Here is a 15,751-nt window from a genome sequence, read left to right on the forward strand (position 1 = left end):
TATTATCATTCCACTTCTTGTCGTTGGAGCAGGATGACCTGAAGTAGCTGGCCGAGCTCTGTAAGCTTTATTGCTTCGAATCCGACAAAGGCTTAAGACTTACATTCTGATTCTTTTTGGCAACACATTCGTCGATTGATCGAAATCATGAAGGTCTTCTTCATTACTGCATTGCTAAAATTAGTAGCCTTCAAAAGAAACAAGATTTCCGAGTACTTACTCTACTCGTATCATTGGATTTCAGTTGTTGTCAATTTGCTGAATTTTGGCCGTAACAAGAAGGAGGCTTGCACTACTATCATCAGTCTCCGAACAGCTCAGACTATGTAGCATCACTTACGGAGCTCTTTCTCAACTCTCGAGGATTGGCCTTTGTTTGTGAGCGAATTGCATAACGGGCAAACTACATGCTCGGAAGAATTAGACCCACCTCGACCGTTCAGAAGCCGTTGTAGCAGCGACCAAGAGACATGCGACGTTAATTTAAACCGACATGACCAGGATGCCTTCATTTTGGATCTCATTATTCGGTGACTAGGGATAGCTGGAACGAACTGGGTTTTGTAGTGGATTGTACCATCTTGAGATAAATGATTCAGTATCATGCGAGACGATAGATATTTGGGAGTTTCCAGATTCTATACTAGTTTTTTAAATATTTAAAGCTAAACCCCCGACCACAGCGACCTATGCGTCTCAAGCCCAGCCATTAAGGTAGACCGGCGCTTTTCCTCATATCCGATTCTCGTGTATGGATGATGACGGGCGCCTCGCTTCCGCGTTGTTAATGTGTACTGGACTATTCTTTACAGTACACACTTAGGCGCGAAAGTTCAGTTCCAGGTACAATTCGTAATGAATGAGTGGATCCTCAATGAGGTTGAAGTTGAAGTTGAAGGGACAGTGACAGCAGTGACGGAACTATTCTGAATAGTCTCGCTGAATGAATTAATAGATTATATGTAGATTAAAATTTTTTTATATCCCTGTAACATGGATAAGCTCAGGAAACAAGCTTATGCCAAATCTCGCAAGACTGAGAGGCTGTAAGATATCTTGCGGATCAGTTATGATAGATAGATATATCATAATTGAAAATATTGGACCCTAGATATGCTATATATACCTTTTATTTGATAATCTATATTTTAAATTAGATATTAATAATTATAAGTTAAAGATTTAAATATATAAACTTATTTTTTAATATAACTTTTAATATAAATACCTAGTGAGCAGTCGGGGCTTTTTCACTGGCACTGGCTACCTAGAGCCTGCTACTGGCGGCTAGTCTAACCAGGCTCCTTTCATAACTACGGTAATACTGATTTTCTTACTAAGATTCAGCAATTTAAAATGTGCAATCGCCTCATCAATTAGAGCCATATTAGTAGAAGTTATTTGATGTTAAAAATTGAGTCAATATTTGAAAATCAGGCGCCGAGAGGAGACAGGCGTTAGGCAGTGAACCATACATAGTATTGCATATCTGTGGTGTGACGTGGCGCTCGAGTTCTCACAAGGCTCCCACGGGTCTCTCACAAATCTCTCGCTAGGCTCTGGCTGCGATCCAAATTTTCCTTCTTGAAGAGCAGAGCAATGGTCGTCCTGCTACATTCGAGAATACAAACACATTTTAATGCGAATGATTTAATGTCTACTTTGGAGCTGGCAGGAAAGATCCAGACGACTCAGAGCAATGTGCGCGGCGACTGAACATCTCTGCAGTAATTCATGGGAACCACTTGCTTGCATTTCAATCCTACCTTTCATATTTTAGATCGCGGTCGTAAGTCTTGAGCGAGTCGACGCGGTTGCGTCGCAAACGATACCAGAAATCGAAACATTCATGTTAACCACAGTGTCAGACTCGACACAACGACGGCGTGACGTTCGCGTGCCCAGCGGAGATATCAAACAATGGTGATACCTGCAGGGATGTCAAGCAAAATTCAAGAAGACGATGAGAACCACGTTCCGAAATGGATCCCCAGCACCCAGGAAAAGATAAAGTTGTCGAGTGATGATAAAGATGGGGATCAAGATGAATACGAAGATGAGGATGATCTCGGGCTTTTTTCTACGGCGGCTACAGGTAATTTCTCATACGATGACTATACTGTGGGATGGATTTGTGCTCTTCGTCTTGAAATGACTGCGGCTATAGCCATGTTAGACGAAATCCACAGGGATCTGAAAAAGCGTTCAAATGATAATAACACATATACCTTGGGGAGTATCAGCGGACACAATATTGTTATGACCTGCCTACCAGCAGGAGCGTACGGCATCGCTTCTGTTGCCTCAGTTGCAAGTCAGATGCAAGCTAGCTTCGGATCAGTACGTTTCTGGTTGATGGTAGGCATCGGCGGAGGAATACCCAGTGAAAAAACCGATGTTCGACTAGGCGATGTTGTGGTTAGTATCCCGACACCTAACTTTGAGGGGGTGGTGCAGTATGATTATGGCAAAACTGTCGGAGACGGTTGTTTAAAACGTACAGGCACACTCAATAAACCACCCACATTGCTTCTGACTGCAGTTGCCAAACTGCGAGTAGACCATGAGTTGACGTTCAGTCGAATTCCTGCTTTTCTTTCGGAGATACCCGACAAGTATCCTTCTATGGCAGCTATGTATATGTATTGTGGTCAACAGCAGGATCTCTTGTTTGCTGCAGAATATGATCATGTTGGGTCTAAACAGACATGTGAGGATTGCGACAGGAGCAGATTGATAGTTCGATCTCCTCGTCTTGAAAATAGTCCTAGGATTCATTACGGCTTAGTCGCTTCACTGAACCAATCAATGAAGAACGGCCGTACTAGGGATCGACTGGCACAAGAGCTTGGTATTCTCTGTTTCGAGATGGAGGCGGCTGGACTAATGGATAACTTCCCATGTCTGGTGATCCGCGGCATCTGCGACTACGCCGATTCGCATAAGAATAGGAAGTGGCAGGGATACGCGGCAGCAACAGCAGCGGCATATACCAAAGAACTTCTGTCTGTGATACCTGCGACATCAGGTACTAGCGGAGAGCAACGACGATTTTTCATGGGCGCCTTATATTTTGGTGAGATCGACGTCCGCCAAATGACAATCAAGACCGCTCATGCCAAAACATGTAAGTGGCTGCTCAGCGAACCCCAGTATCAGGACTGGCTCGACTATAACAAAATCTCTCAACATCATTGCTTCTTATGGATCAAAGGGAAGCCAGGCACTGGGAAGTCGACAATAATGAAGTTCGCCCTTAATCATGCTAAAAGACGTTTAAAAGAAGAAACAATTATTATTTCTTTTTTTTTAATGCGAGAGGCAAGGATCTGGAAAGGTCAACAATAGGGATGTGTCGATCCCTCTTGTACCAACTGTTGGAAAAGGTTCCTGAGCTTCAGAATATCCTTGATCCCCTTGGATCACCACCGGAAAGCAGCGAGTATCACCTATGGAACATTGAGATACTTAAGAATCTCCTCTGGGGTGCGATAGTGCAATTAGGGCAGCGACGTTTGATGTGCTTTATTGACGCTCTAGACGAATGCGAGGAAGATCAGGTTCGAGAAATGGTGGAATTTTTTGAGAATCTGGAACAACTTTCAGTCTCAGCCAGAATACAGTTACATATTTGCTTTTCTAGTCGACACTACCCACATGTCACAATCGGGAAAGGACAGCAGCTGGTTCTGGAATGCCAGGGAGGTCATAATCAAGATATAGCCAATTATCTGTATAGCGAGTTAAAAGTCGGGTACAACAAGCAGGCCGATGAAGTGAGGATGGAAATACTTGAAATGGCATCTGGTATTTTCTTGTGGGTTGTCCTTGTTGTCCGGATACTCAATAGAGAGTACGAGCGTGGTCGCACTCATGGGCTTCGTAAGAAGCTTCAGGAGATCCCAACTGAACTGAACAACTTGTGGAGGGACATATTAATAAGAGATAACCAGAATATGGAGAGCTTATTCCTATGTATACAATGGATATTATACGCAAAGCGACCACTAAAGCGAGAAGAGCTTTATTTAGCAATTTTATCCGGAGAGAATCCTCAGGCGCTTACCGAGCGGAATCTCGAGAATATCACTAAACAAAATATGGAAAGGTATCTTCTAAGTTCCTCAAAAGGACTCGCTGAGGTGATGCACTCAAAGGATCAAACTGTTCGTTTTATTCACGAATCAGTGCAAGATTTCCTTCTCAAAGAAAACGTACTTCGCGACCTTTGGTCTGAATTTGGGAATAAAGGGAACAACTTTCCGAGTTTGAACTTCTCGAGTTGGAGTCATGAACAGCTCAAAAAGTGCTGTTGCAATTATATGAAGGTTGACACCTTAAGGCATCTCCCTACCAATACACCACTACTAACTGCTACTTCAGCGGAAGCTGTGAATCTCCGTCAATTGATAGCTGAAAGGCTTCCATTTATTGAATATGCAGTACTAAATGTGCTCTATCATGCTGATATTGCAGAAGGAGGTGGAGTCTCACAAGATGCCTTTATTGAGAACTTTCCTCTGAGAGACTGGATAAACCTCGATAACCTTGTCGAGAGGTATCAAGTGCGTCGCCACACACCTGAAGCGAGTCTGTTATATATTCTTGCCGAGAAGGACTTACCAAATCTCATCAGGGTTCAGCTAAGACGAGTCTCAAATATAGATATCCAAGGGGAGCGTTACTGCTTCCAATATTTGCAGCCTTGGCCAACGGTAATAAAAACGCGGTTAGAGCACTTCTAACATCTGATACCAACCTGCAGTCTAACAGTGATGTACCTCATAATCTTTACTCCCAGAGTAGCCAAGACTTGAGCACACTTTTCGGATATGGACGTGAAATCAAGCCCCAAAAGAATCGGACCTTACTCTCTTATGCGGCGGAACATGGTGATATCCCTATCGTGCAGCAGTTTCTTGCCACTGGTCGAGTCGACCCGGACTCTAAGGATTCTAATGGACGAACGCCGCTGTCGTACGCGGCAGGGAATGGGCATGAGGCGGTGGTCAAGCTGCTCCTCGAGACGGACAGAGTTGACCCGGACTTCAAGGATTCTCGCTATGGACGGACACCGCTATCGTACGCGGCAGCGAACAGGCATGAGGCGGTGGTCAAGCTGCTGCTCGCGACGAGGAGAGTCGACCAGGACTCCAAGGTTCCTGAAGCCTGTCCACTTACAGATTCAGGGTACGCCTCTACTATGGCCAGCAAATTGAAGGTTGATCCATATTTGCATACAGAGGATGGATATATGAGTCAAATGAACGATGTCGCTGGCGATGCACAAGTCAGAACCTACCCAAAATCGGATGACTCCCGCACAGTCTATTCTGATGCATCAAGTCTGCCCAATTTGCGAATAGAGGGATTCATCAGAGAGTTGGCTGATAGCGTGGTCAAAAAAGTACTACCAGAGAAGGTGGGTAATGTGGTGTTGGAGAAAATCCTAGAGGCACTTCCTCAACTGCTTAAAGCTTTTGCGCTTCGGCTTGGGCACCAAGCACCAAGTCAGATGCATCGTGACGTTATGTTCTTTGTTCATAAATATCGGAGGTGGGTCCTAAATGCCCAAGGGGTACTATTCACTCCGTCAAGTTGCTTATCTTTGCTAAGTTCTATTATTCCTCAGTGCTATCGTCGAGTCGATTAGATCAAGGTATCTCAGTGAGGAGGAATATAGTGATATTGAAGCTAGCGATGCCGACGTAGTCTCGCTGAGCAACAAGATGAGCTACTGGTATGAAAAATTCCAGGATGCCGAGAATAACAGCGTGTCGGCTGAGCTTCCCTACGAAATTCCAGAAGATAATCAACAAGGGGACTCTACTAACGCAGTGATATACGATGCTGATCAAGAGAATGTTCACGACGCGGAATCCCTGAGATCTAATGCTCAGGATGGCAAAGTTGAATATGAGGATATAAACACGACAGAGCTGCTGGCATATAGGGAACTTATATATAAAGCGCCTGCATACGAATGGCTTCTGGCATGTTTGCACCGGACGACACTTCTGACACCGTCAGAACCGAACTGCATGGACGCAATCAGGGCAGGGATTGTTTTCTCCCTCCCAAGATCTCACAAGCTCAGTAGACGCCAGCCCTCGACTACATACAGAGTAATATTTCGTATAGACTGGGATCCGCGAACTTTCATCAAGGAGCAAGGCTACGTAGAGGAACCGGCCGAGGTGATTGAAAAGGTAATTACTCTTACCGGCTCTTATAAAGATGCACAGGCCCTTGTTTGTATGAAGTACCTCGAACAGATGTGGCCGTTTGCTGCAAAGTATATTATCAAGCTAGTTAAAGATGTTGTTCGCAGTGAACCAGGGTATCGGGCACACAAGTAAGTCCTGATACATAGAGTCTCCATTATTTATTCTGATCATGCTTCCGTTAGAAATCGACATGATCAAACTGAGATTACCGCATGGATCGAAGAGTGTCAGTTCATAGTCGAGGCTGTCGGTACTGAAGACTTCATTGTTGAGGTCGGCCAGCAATTTGCGTGGCTTGGTGCTGCTCTTCGTTCGTCCTCATGGGACCAAGGGGTCGCCTACTGCACGCCAAATATCAGTTACCTGCCCGGCTATCAGTATCTGCACACTACGAAAGAAAGGGCTCGTTCCTCGGGATACTTTTACAGCATTCACTTCACCATGCAGAAAGGAGAAGAGCATCCTCAACTTGTCAATGGTCAATGCTGGCAAAATATATTTCGAAATCCAGTTGTTGTCAACGGCTATCCTATATTAAATAGGCCTGAGTCTGAAACAGGTCTAGAACTTCCACTCAACGTTATGGCGTCCCTAGCTCAAACCCGATATGCAACCTTTTTTGGTGGGAAGCTATTTATGAAGGGCTTTAGCACCATGCTGATTCCGACTAAAGTAGTGAGAGACATGGTAATTTGGCACCTGCTCTTTAATGAGGATGGAAGTCACATATCCTACATAGACCTTCGTGTTGAAAAGATTCCGGGTTTCTACCCTGTCGATATTAGTATTTTTCATTTACAATCAGCACGGCATGTTCTTGGCTGGTGTTCAGATGTGAAGTACTATGCTGGTAAGCCAACTGAGTACTATTTCAACAAATTGTTGTCTTGCTGACGTGTATTACTGGATAGGTTCTCCAGACGCGGATTATGCTATCAATTGGTCAAGTCTTGATAAGCCGCATGAGGGCTGTGACTTCGCAAATCTCTCAGTTGTTCGTGGGAAGTTTATTACAACTGAAATGGGTGCTACTATTGGCAACAAGGATCGAGCTGTCAACAGACAAGCAGACACATATCGAGGGCAGCTGAATTGGATTTCCAAAAAGTATGTCGTGTTATATGATGTCAAAGACAGGCGAGCATGGCTTGTTGATGGGGCAAGTGCTTTATTGCACCTCGTTCGAGCTTCTCTAAAAGATAATGAGAACGACAACCTGAAGGACAGTTTCCTTTTTAAGTGGGAAGAGATGATGGAAGCACCTTCCGCACAGTCAGGGACGAGGGCTGCTATAAATGTGCTCATGAATGAGGGCAACAGGTGCCTGAAACTTTACATCACCACGGATAGTGGATGGGACGAAGATTTGGAAAGAAATTATAACAAAGAGGATTTGTCTTCAAAGCGACGGACTACCTATTTCCACTTTAAAGATAGGGTGGAGCAGATCTATTATCTTTTGGAGCAATGCTTCACTTATCAACTCCAGATGAATATGGGTAGCCTTCCTGGATCGGAGGTGAACAAAATACAGCGGCTCTGTGTCCTGGAGGGATTTGATTTTATGGATATAGCTACAGATGAGGACCAATTCTGGCCTCGTGTAATTCCTCTTCCATCGACAGACGCAGGCTGGATCGACTTTACCAGAGCTATTCACGCAATAACATTGTTTGGCCATGGATTCGGCGAGCTGATCAAACCAATCGATACAAATGGACTTTGTCCGTCCTGGATTGAAGTTCCCCGGGGCAAAGACTACCTCATTGTCGGTGTCTCCCATATCAAGGAAATTTTGAAGAAGAGAGGAAACACCACTGACCGACCATGGAAGGTTGTCGAAGAAATCTTTTGGCATAATCCAGACAAGATATTCGATATTTGTAACTGCACAGGGAATATCTCTCCAGGAAGACATTGCGACCGCGCGCAGGCTCTTATCCCCAAACACTTTCGTAACCTCTTAGGTAATACACTCAGCAGCCCCCATGAGCTGAAGGACCGTGGCGCTGTGATCTTCAGTCACAGTTGGGAATCTGCGCTCTCTGAAGAGTTTTATCTTTCTAAAGAAGCAGACGTCGCATTGTCATTCGAACATTTTGGTAGCCCATACCAGGACAGTGGATTAGGACAGAGCCTGAGCTCGTCGGCGAGCCAAGATAAAGGCATTAGCACGGGTACTCCACGAAAGCGATCATCTAGCTCTTCAAACGCATCGGGTCGTCCTTCGAAAAGGTTCTTTCCTGACGATGTAAACGTGTCTGCGACTGATGATCCGCCTTTGGCTCTTTCCTCCCTGGAAAGAAGTGGACAGCGCAGAGAGACTGAGATGGACACTTCACAAGGAAAACTTTCCGATATTGTATCCGCAAATAAGGGTGAGTACACGAGTAATGAGCATGGTGCGAAAAATCGCCCATCCGAGGAAAGCTACACAGTAGGCTGGATATGCGCGATTGGGATAGAACTGCAGGAGTCACGGGCTATGTTCGATGAGCTACACGCAGTAGGATATGGACATGGGTCAGACAATAATCTCTACACACTAGGTCGAATAGGCCACTACCATGTCGTTATGTCCTGTTTGCCGAAGGGGCAATACGGGACATGTTCTGCGACTAAAATTGCGACTCGGATGATGAACAAGTTCCCGAAGATCAAGATAGGTCTAGTAGTAGGGATCGCAGGAGGATTACCCAATGAAAACGATGATATTCGGCTCGGTGATGTGATTGTCAGCACACCAGACAAGCAACATGGGGGTGTAGTGCAATACGACATGGGAAAGTTCACCATAGATGGATTCCAGTGCACTGGATATTTGAATGCGCCTCCTGAAAAGCTCTTGGCTGCTTTGAACATGATGCCTTCTCATGGCGCTACGATCAAGAACCGCCCTTCTGTCTCTTACCCAGGTGAAAGTCTTGATAGGTTGTACAAGCCTACCTACACGCATGTTGCTGGTAATAAAACATGCAAGGATTGCGATGGACAGCAACTACTGGAACGAGATCCTGGTAATCGGGGAACTGGACCGCATGTTTTCTATGGAACAATAGCATCGGGCAACGCTGTTATCAAGGACGCGGCAACGAGAGATAAGCTTGTCCAGAGGCATCAAGTTTTGTGTTTTGAAATGGAAGCTGCTGGCCTAATGTGCACTAACTTCCCTTGTCTGGTCATTCGAGGGATCTCTGATTATGCCGATTCTCACAAGAATGATAAATGGACCTCTTATGCTGCCGCAGCGGCCGCAACGTATGCTAAGGACTTTATTTGTACAATTCCAGGAGAGATTCGGAATATCATGGGATCCTAGTTCAACCGTGATTAAAATTACGAGCACGAGCACAAGTTGCAGTACCGTTCGTACTTGCATTTCCGCTACCTTCAAATTCTTAGCCTTGCGAGCTGATATCTTGTTTAAGTGGAGGAAATCTCTTCTCAAGATCTGGCATTCACTAATTCATTAATTGGGCACAGAGACCCGAAACAAACCCACACTACGGCCGCTTTTGTGCCGGATCCTGCAGGATGAATGGCTAATCTTCTGGTTGAGGAACGATTATCAGTCTTGGCCGGGATGGGACGCTTTTCGATGATTTTGCGGCTCTTCACGGAGGAATCGGTTTGTGGTGTTTGTCTGTCCAGCTCCACCAATGGATATCCATGGATATCCTCTACTAAGCCATGGTTCTAGGCTACCGTTCTTCGTCATTCTTGCCCTGGCATAGATATACCCTCAAACTGTGGGAGACGGCACTTAGGGATCACTGTAGGTTCAGGGGGAAAATTTAGTTCGTGTAGAACTCGGTGTTCATGATCCCCTCTCCACTGACTTCCGGCTAGGTATTGGGACTGGTCTCTGGACTGGATGAATCTTACGAACTCCTCAATCTGGAACGGTTCGACCGGATTTGGTGGGGACTGAGACCCTGATAGTCCAGTTACTGTCGGTGATGGACGTTGCGTGACCGATGGGCCATTCTCTGGGCTCCGACCTGTCCTGTACAATCACACTTACTCTCAGCACTGCCTCTTACGGGGATTTCGGGACGGGAGCAAGGCTGGACGCCTTCCTTCCACCCCATTCAGTCCAGAATCAGTCGGTGGATTACTCCGAGAGCCAACATGTGAGAAGTTCGTCCGGCAGATCGAGTTCTCCGTGCACAACATTATGCACCTGTCAATCGCCGGGGATTTTCTGGCGCTGACCGCCGCAAACGGTAAATAGTCTCGGATTTTTAAAATCAATAATAGGAGGGTTGACCGCTGGCTTGACGCTTCAAGACCCTATCTTCTTCGTTCATCATGCGCAGCTCGACCGCTTATGGTGGCAATGGCAGCAAGAAAACCTCGGGAAGCGAGTGCAGGAGTATCATGGAGAGCATATGTTTAACTCTACCAGAAAAGTGAGTCTCAGTGACATGACTATGGTTGGAGGACTCGCCGAGGACATTCCAGTGTCTAAAGTCATGAATACGAAGGATGGATTTCTGTGCTACCGCTACTGAGTATTTGGCTACGTAAACCTTGGTGCTATTACAATGCATAAATTATCGTTGAGCTATCTAAAACGTCTATTTCATGCTAGATATCTATTCTATTTGGTCTAATTCAGCTTTTCCATCGATACGTTCAAGTGTGACAGAATGACTCTACGAGGAAGAATAACGGTCATCGATTATGCTTCGTTCACCTTTCCGTGGTGTCGACGAGTCGTATTAAGTGTCCTTCATCCCTTATCTTCTATACGAGGTTTGGCGAGAATCTTTCATTCCTTCTTAAAAGAAATTGTGGATATAAGGCCCTTTCCAATATCATTTGCTCTATTATTCCACACTAGATCTCCTATTCAGTGATATTCAGATATTCATCATCAAGAAAGTTCGCGCCGTGATACCATGATCAACAAAAGCCAGCTTGATAAGGCCAGGAGGAGCAGCAGTAAAACCATGGGTAGCAGGATTTGGAGGCCAAAAAGCTTCGCTAGTGCCCCTGTAACAAAAGGAAACACACATCCACCAGCACTCCCGAGAGCAACGGCAATTCCAATCCCTGCAATATGCAGATGCTTTGGCAAGAGGTCGGCAAACGCAATAACTGCTTCAGGAAACAAGGGGCCGAGGAAGAATCCGAGCATGGCCACTGCAACAACAGAGACCCCAAAATCCTCTTCTAGCCATAACACCACTTGGCAAGTAATGCACGCAGTCAAATAGGCAAGTACCGCGTATTTACCAATTTGGAGATAGCTGGTCACGAAACCGAGGAGGACGCGGCCTATAGTGAGCCCAGCCCAGTACACAAAGTTCGCTATCCCAGCTGTGAAGGGAGGGATGCCTCGTTCACGGACTAGGAAGGTGAACACCCACCCTCCGAAGGTAATCTCAACCCCGGCATAGAGAAAGATGAATATACAAATGATCCACGTTGCGCCATGTTTCAGGGACTGGATTGTCGGGCTCATGCGCAACGTTTGCCACCAGGAAGTCGTGTCCCCGTCCTGGTGATGCTCCATTAAGAGCGAGTTTCCTCGCGCTGACCAGAACGCAATTGTCAAAGTCAGGATCTCAACAATAGCGGCACCTGCCATTACATAGTAATACTGATACCAGTGCCATCCTCGACCCGTCATCAGCGAGGTAGCAGTTAACGGGGCTAATGCTGCCCCAAGACCATAGAAGCCATGAAGTATGCCCATCAATTGGCTACTGTATTCCATGACTCCGATCCACGCATTCCATGCCGCATCTAGAAGTCCACTGCCTAAGCCAGCCAGGACAAAAAGAGCAACCAGTATGGGGTAGGGTGGATGCTGTGTCGAGGCGCCATAAGCGAAAAGGTGTAACCCAGATCCTAGCAGGGCCACTCCTCGTTGTCCAAAACGAGCATGGATCCAGTTGCTCACGAGAGCAGCGGTGACGTACCCCAGACACGGGAAAAGAAACACCATAGACACAGAAGCATAGTCTAACTCGTAGTGATCACACAGCTAGATATATTATTTAGATAAGCGGATATCCGTCGCGAGACCCTGGACCAGGGCAATTCTCCATGTTATAGGACGAGGGCGTGGATTTCACATACGTAGGGGACCAGTGCCTAAGGGGCGAATGTCAGTGCAGGCCTCGCAAACCCATTGGGGATAGGGATAGATGAATCCAGACGTACACCATAAATTGCATCATTTGCACCGACCACGATGAAACTGAAGAAAGTTGCGAGAACGCGCCAAGTATTGATGATCGGCTCATTCCATTTTTGCACTGCATTTTCCGATTTTGATTTGCGCAGCAGTGCACCATTTACATATCCATCCGCTGCCTCGCTCACCGATTGTAGCAGAGGAGTTGTGGCATCAGCTAAAGGGGCTGTAGACGACATTGTTCTGGAGCTTCAACTACTGACAATCAAATTAGGGGAATCAACGAGGCGAGATTTCTCTGGGGAAGGTGAAGCTGAGTAAGTATGTCGGAGTCGAGATTTCTCCGCCACCCAGAATGCTCTGATTTGGTTGAGCCAACCAGGGAACAGCTTCTGTGTCCACGTTCGTAGTAGAAAGGATAGCTGTATATACCATCGAAGTGCCCTCGATCTGAGACAATTTCCTGATTCTAAAGCCCAGGTTGTAGTGCGCAGATCATCGACAGACTCTTTTTGTGTCAAGCTGGCCAGACTGGAACTCTAGCCTAACCCGGCGCTTATTTAATGATCAATCATGCAATACTATTTTATTTGGGGTTTGTGGTAAGGGAAAAATGTAACCTCGCGCCGGGAGCAGGTCTGGGGATACAACCCTGCAGGTATTGAGAGAGCGATCCAAAGGGTCTGAGATAGAACTGACATACATACTGTTCTTACTTTTATGAAACCAGGGAAATTATATGCCATATTGGGAAATCCTACTTGAATCTACTACAGCGTTGACGAAAACGAGCACCATGGATCCTTGGTCCTAGCACACAGTCCCATTCTAGTCTAAGGAGTGTATATAGCTCTACTCTCACAATTAATGTGGCGTTCTCATGAACCATTGTCCCTACTTCTATGATCATGGAACGCAAGCGTCGCTAGGCGGAGAATACGAAAATTGCCCTCAAATAGGTTATATCTAGATCAACACCTAGCTAATGTACTCCGGTGTATAAGTTTGCTCCAATTCACTTCCAAAATTCCCAAGACAAGAGATCAGTATCTTAATCTACAACACTCAGCATTTTACTGTTGAGAATATCCTATATCATGGGCTCTATCACAGAGAACTTGGACACTTACCTGTATCAATGTGTGGCTGGAGGTCCAGCAGCTCCCACTGTGAAGTCAGCTGAAGGTCTGTACTTTACTCTGGAAGATGGCCAAAAGGTCCTCGACGCCACTGGCGGAGCCGCGGTTTCAGCCATCGGTCATGGCAACAAAACCGTGCGAGATGCCATCATTCGTCAGTTGGAAATGGTGACTTACGCTCATCCTGGATATTTCTCAAACTCCCCAGCCCGGGAACTGGCCGACTTGTTGGTCATGTCGACTGGCGGGCAGCTGTCACGGGCTTGCATCCTGGGGTCCGGTTTGTTACCTCCTCGTGATTTCTTCTTCGTACCTCCCATACATGTACACTAACTTCGGTGAGATAAAAAACAGGCTCTGAAGCTGTTGAAGCGGCGATGAAACTGGCCTACCAGTACTTCGCCGAAATGACACCTGAATCGCCCCGACTCAACTATATTTCGCGACGGGGCTCGTGGCATGGCTGTACCATTGGCGCTCTGTCTGTAGGCGATATCAAGTCCCGAACGACACTCTTTGAGCCTCTTCTGCTGAAGAATGTCTCCAAGGTGTCACCCTGCCACCCGTGGCGCGACATGACAAAAGGGGAATCAGTGGAGGCGTATGTGGCTCGACTGCAACAGGAGCTCGAAGATGAATTCCAGAGGCTCGGTCCTGAAACAGTTTGTGCGTTTATCGTGGAACCGATGGTCGGCACGGTAAGCCAGATACCCTGAGAATCTTAATCTCCGGTGAATGTATCCTAACGAGCCCTATTTCTGCTTCTTTCCAGGCCCTCGGTTGTGTTGTGGCGTTGCCGGGCTATCTACGCGCCATGAAGGAAGTATGTGATCGACATGGTGCCCTGATCATCTTCGATGAGATAATGTGTGGACTCGGCCGTACTGGTGCCCAGCATGCATGGATGCACGACGGGGTTGTCCCTGACATCCAGACTGTGGGTAAGGTGCTGGGCGGCGGATATGCTCCGATATCCGCCATGTTAGTTCACGACCGAGTGATTCGTGGGCTGAAAGAGGGCAGTGGAAGCTTTGTTCATGCCCAAACCTACCAGGCGCAGCCCCTTACCTGCATCGCCGCGCTTGCTACGCAGCAGTACATCCTGGAAAACAACCTGATCGAGAATTCTCGCTGCATGGGAGAATACCTTGGCAAAGAACTTCATCGGAATCTCTTTGACCACCCTTTGGTGGGTGACATTCGTGGACGGGGACTCTTTTGGGGTGTGGAGCTCACGAAGGATAAAGTCACCAAGGAGCCTTGGGATCCGCGGTTGGGCTTGGCCAAACGCATCCGGTCGCGGGGGCTGGAAAAGGGCTACGACATTTGTATTTTCAGTGCTACCGGGGCTGCAGATGGTTGGAATGGGGATCAATTCCTGTTGGCACCGCCTTACATCGTGCAGAAGCAGGACGTGGACGAGATTGTCAGGCGGGTGGTGAAAGTCATAAACAGTGTTTGGAATGATATCGAGCCCTTGGTACGAGTCATATAGAGGTAGGTTAGGGAAGAGATGTGTCTGCTATCGTGAGAACTATTCTTAAGGTTAGTTACATTAATATCGTCATAAATCTAATAGTGTAACTTAATTGGTTCGGATTTATTATTCCTTTAGCCAGCTTGACCATGCAAACAGAGGTATGTTGAGGTGTCCGGGGAAAGAATGAAGGGCTATTGAGGGAGCAATGGCCTTGACACATTCCATATTAACCTCTTGTGATAAATAGCAATAACTGGTTCTCGTTTACTACGATACGAGGGATATTTAAGAGCCTGAAAGTGTCGAATGTTATGCTTTTTTTCGTACTCATGCATAAAGCAAAAAAGACAATAAATACATACATATGAATAAAGTGGCAGTAAGGCAATGACGAGAAAGATCCAGGACTACTAATAGTCCACCGGAACACTATACGATGGGTCGTAGTGCATGGTCCAGTAACCATCCCAGATCTTCTTGGTGATGGGACCAACTTTACCGTCATTGACAGGCTGGCCATCTAGCAACGTAACTGGCATGATCCCGCCGGCCGTAGTACACATAAAAAGTTCATCACAATGATAAACCTGTTCTATCGGGACATTCTGAAGACGGACCTCAATCTTGTTCGCTTGAGCAACATCCATTACACTCTGGCGAGTAATGCCCCGTAGCACACCCCGATCCGGCGTGTACAGGATGCCATCCTTTACTAGGACAATGTTAAAACCCGAACCTTCGGTCAGGTTGGTGTCAC

The 15,751-nt window shown here is 46.5% G+C and overlaps 5 protein-coding genes across 5 annotated transcripts; 4 read left to right on the top strand and 1 right to left on the bottom strand.

The window, feature by feature from the left end:
- The first annotated feature begins 1,563 nt into the window (after nt 1–1,563).
- BGW36DRAFT_389823 (uncharacterized protein) lies at nt 1,564–4,735 on the top strand. The gene is made up of 5 exons (XM_046217401.1): nt 1,564–1,789; nt 1,869–2,143; nt 2,168–3,274; nt 3,322–4,328; nt 4,384–4,735. The coding sequence occupies exons 2-5, from the start codon at nt 1,921–1,923 to the stop codon at nt 4,393–4,395; spliced, it is 2,349 nt and encodes a 782-aa protein (XP_046066135.1). The 5' UTR covers nt 1,564–1,789; nt 1,869–1,920; the 3' UTR covers nt 4,396–4,735.
- A 994-nt stretch (nt 4,736–5,729) lies between these two features.
- On the top strand, nt 5,730–9,546 carry BGW36DRAFT_307459 (uncharacterized protein; the record flags this gene model as incomplete). Its single annotated transcript, XM_046212238.1, has 4 exons — nt 5,730–6,355; nt 6,410–7,077; nt 7,139–7,547; nt 7,602–9,546. 4 exons carry the CDS (start codon nt 5,730–5,732, stop codon nt 9,544–9,546), a joined length of 3,648 nt encoding a protein of 1,215 aa, XP_046066136.1.
- A 555-nt stretch (nt 9,547–10,101) lies between these two features.
- Nucleotides 10,102–10,741, top strand: BGW36DRAFT_401342 (monooxygenase; the record flags this gene model as incomplete). Its single annotated transcript, XM_046218733.1, has 3 exons — nt 10,102–10,147; nt 10,175–10,453; nt 10,518–10,741. The coding sequence occupies 3 exons, from the start codon at nt 10,102–10,104 to the stop codon at nt 10,739–10,741; spliced, it is 549 nt and encodes a 182-aa protein (XP_046066137.1).
- Nucleotides 10,742–11,106: 365 nt separating this feature from the next.
- Nucleotides 11,107–12,614, bottom strand: BGW36DRAFT_364593 (MFS transporter; the record flags this gene model as incomplete). The annotated part of the gene is made up of 3 exons (XM_046214569.1): nt 11,107–12,222; nt 12,318–12,332; nt 12,402–12,614. 3 exons carry the CDS (start codon nt 12,612–12,614, stop codon nt 11,107–11,109), a joined length of 1,344 nt encoding a protein of 447 aa, XP_046066138.1.
- An 858-nt stretch (nt 12,615–13,472) lies between these two features.
- BGW36DRAFT_307541 (putative class III aminotransferase) lies at nt 13,473–15,658 on the top strand (the record flags this gene model as incomplete). Its single annotated transcript, XM_046212248.1, has 4 exons — nt 13,473–13,794; nt 13,869–14,212; nt 14,287–15,000; nt 15,632–15,658. 4 exons carry the CDS (start codon nt 13,473–13,475, stop codon nt 15,656–15,658), a joined length of 1,407 nt encoding a protein of 468 aa, XP_046066139.1.
- Nucleotides 15,659–15,751: the final 93 nt, after the last annotated feature.

This window comes from Talaromyces proteolyticus (assembly GCF_021365285.1).
Source record: "Talaromyces proteolyticus strain PMI_201 chromosome Unknown BGW36scaffold_14, whole genome shotgun sequence".
Lineage (NCBI taxonomy): Eukaryota > Fungi > Ascomycota > Eurotiomycetes > Eurotiales > Trichocomaceae > Talaromyces > Talaromyces proteolyticus.

Coding starts and splice junctions, on each gene's coding strand:
- BGW36DRAFT_389823 (XM_046217401.1), top strand. CDS start 1,921: ATGGTGATACCTGCAGGGATGTCAAGCAAAATTCAAGAAGACGATGAG. Junction 2,144..2,167: donor GGGATGGATTTGTGCTCTTC/GTCTTGAAATGA, acceptor CTGCGGCTATAG/CCATGTTAGACGAAATCCAC. Junction 3,275..3,321: donor CCTTAATCATGCTAAAAGAC/GTTTAAAAGAAG, acceptor TTAATGCGAGAG/GCAAGGATCTGGAAAGGTCA.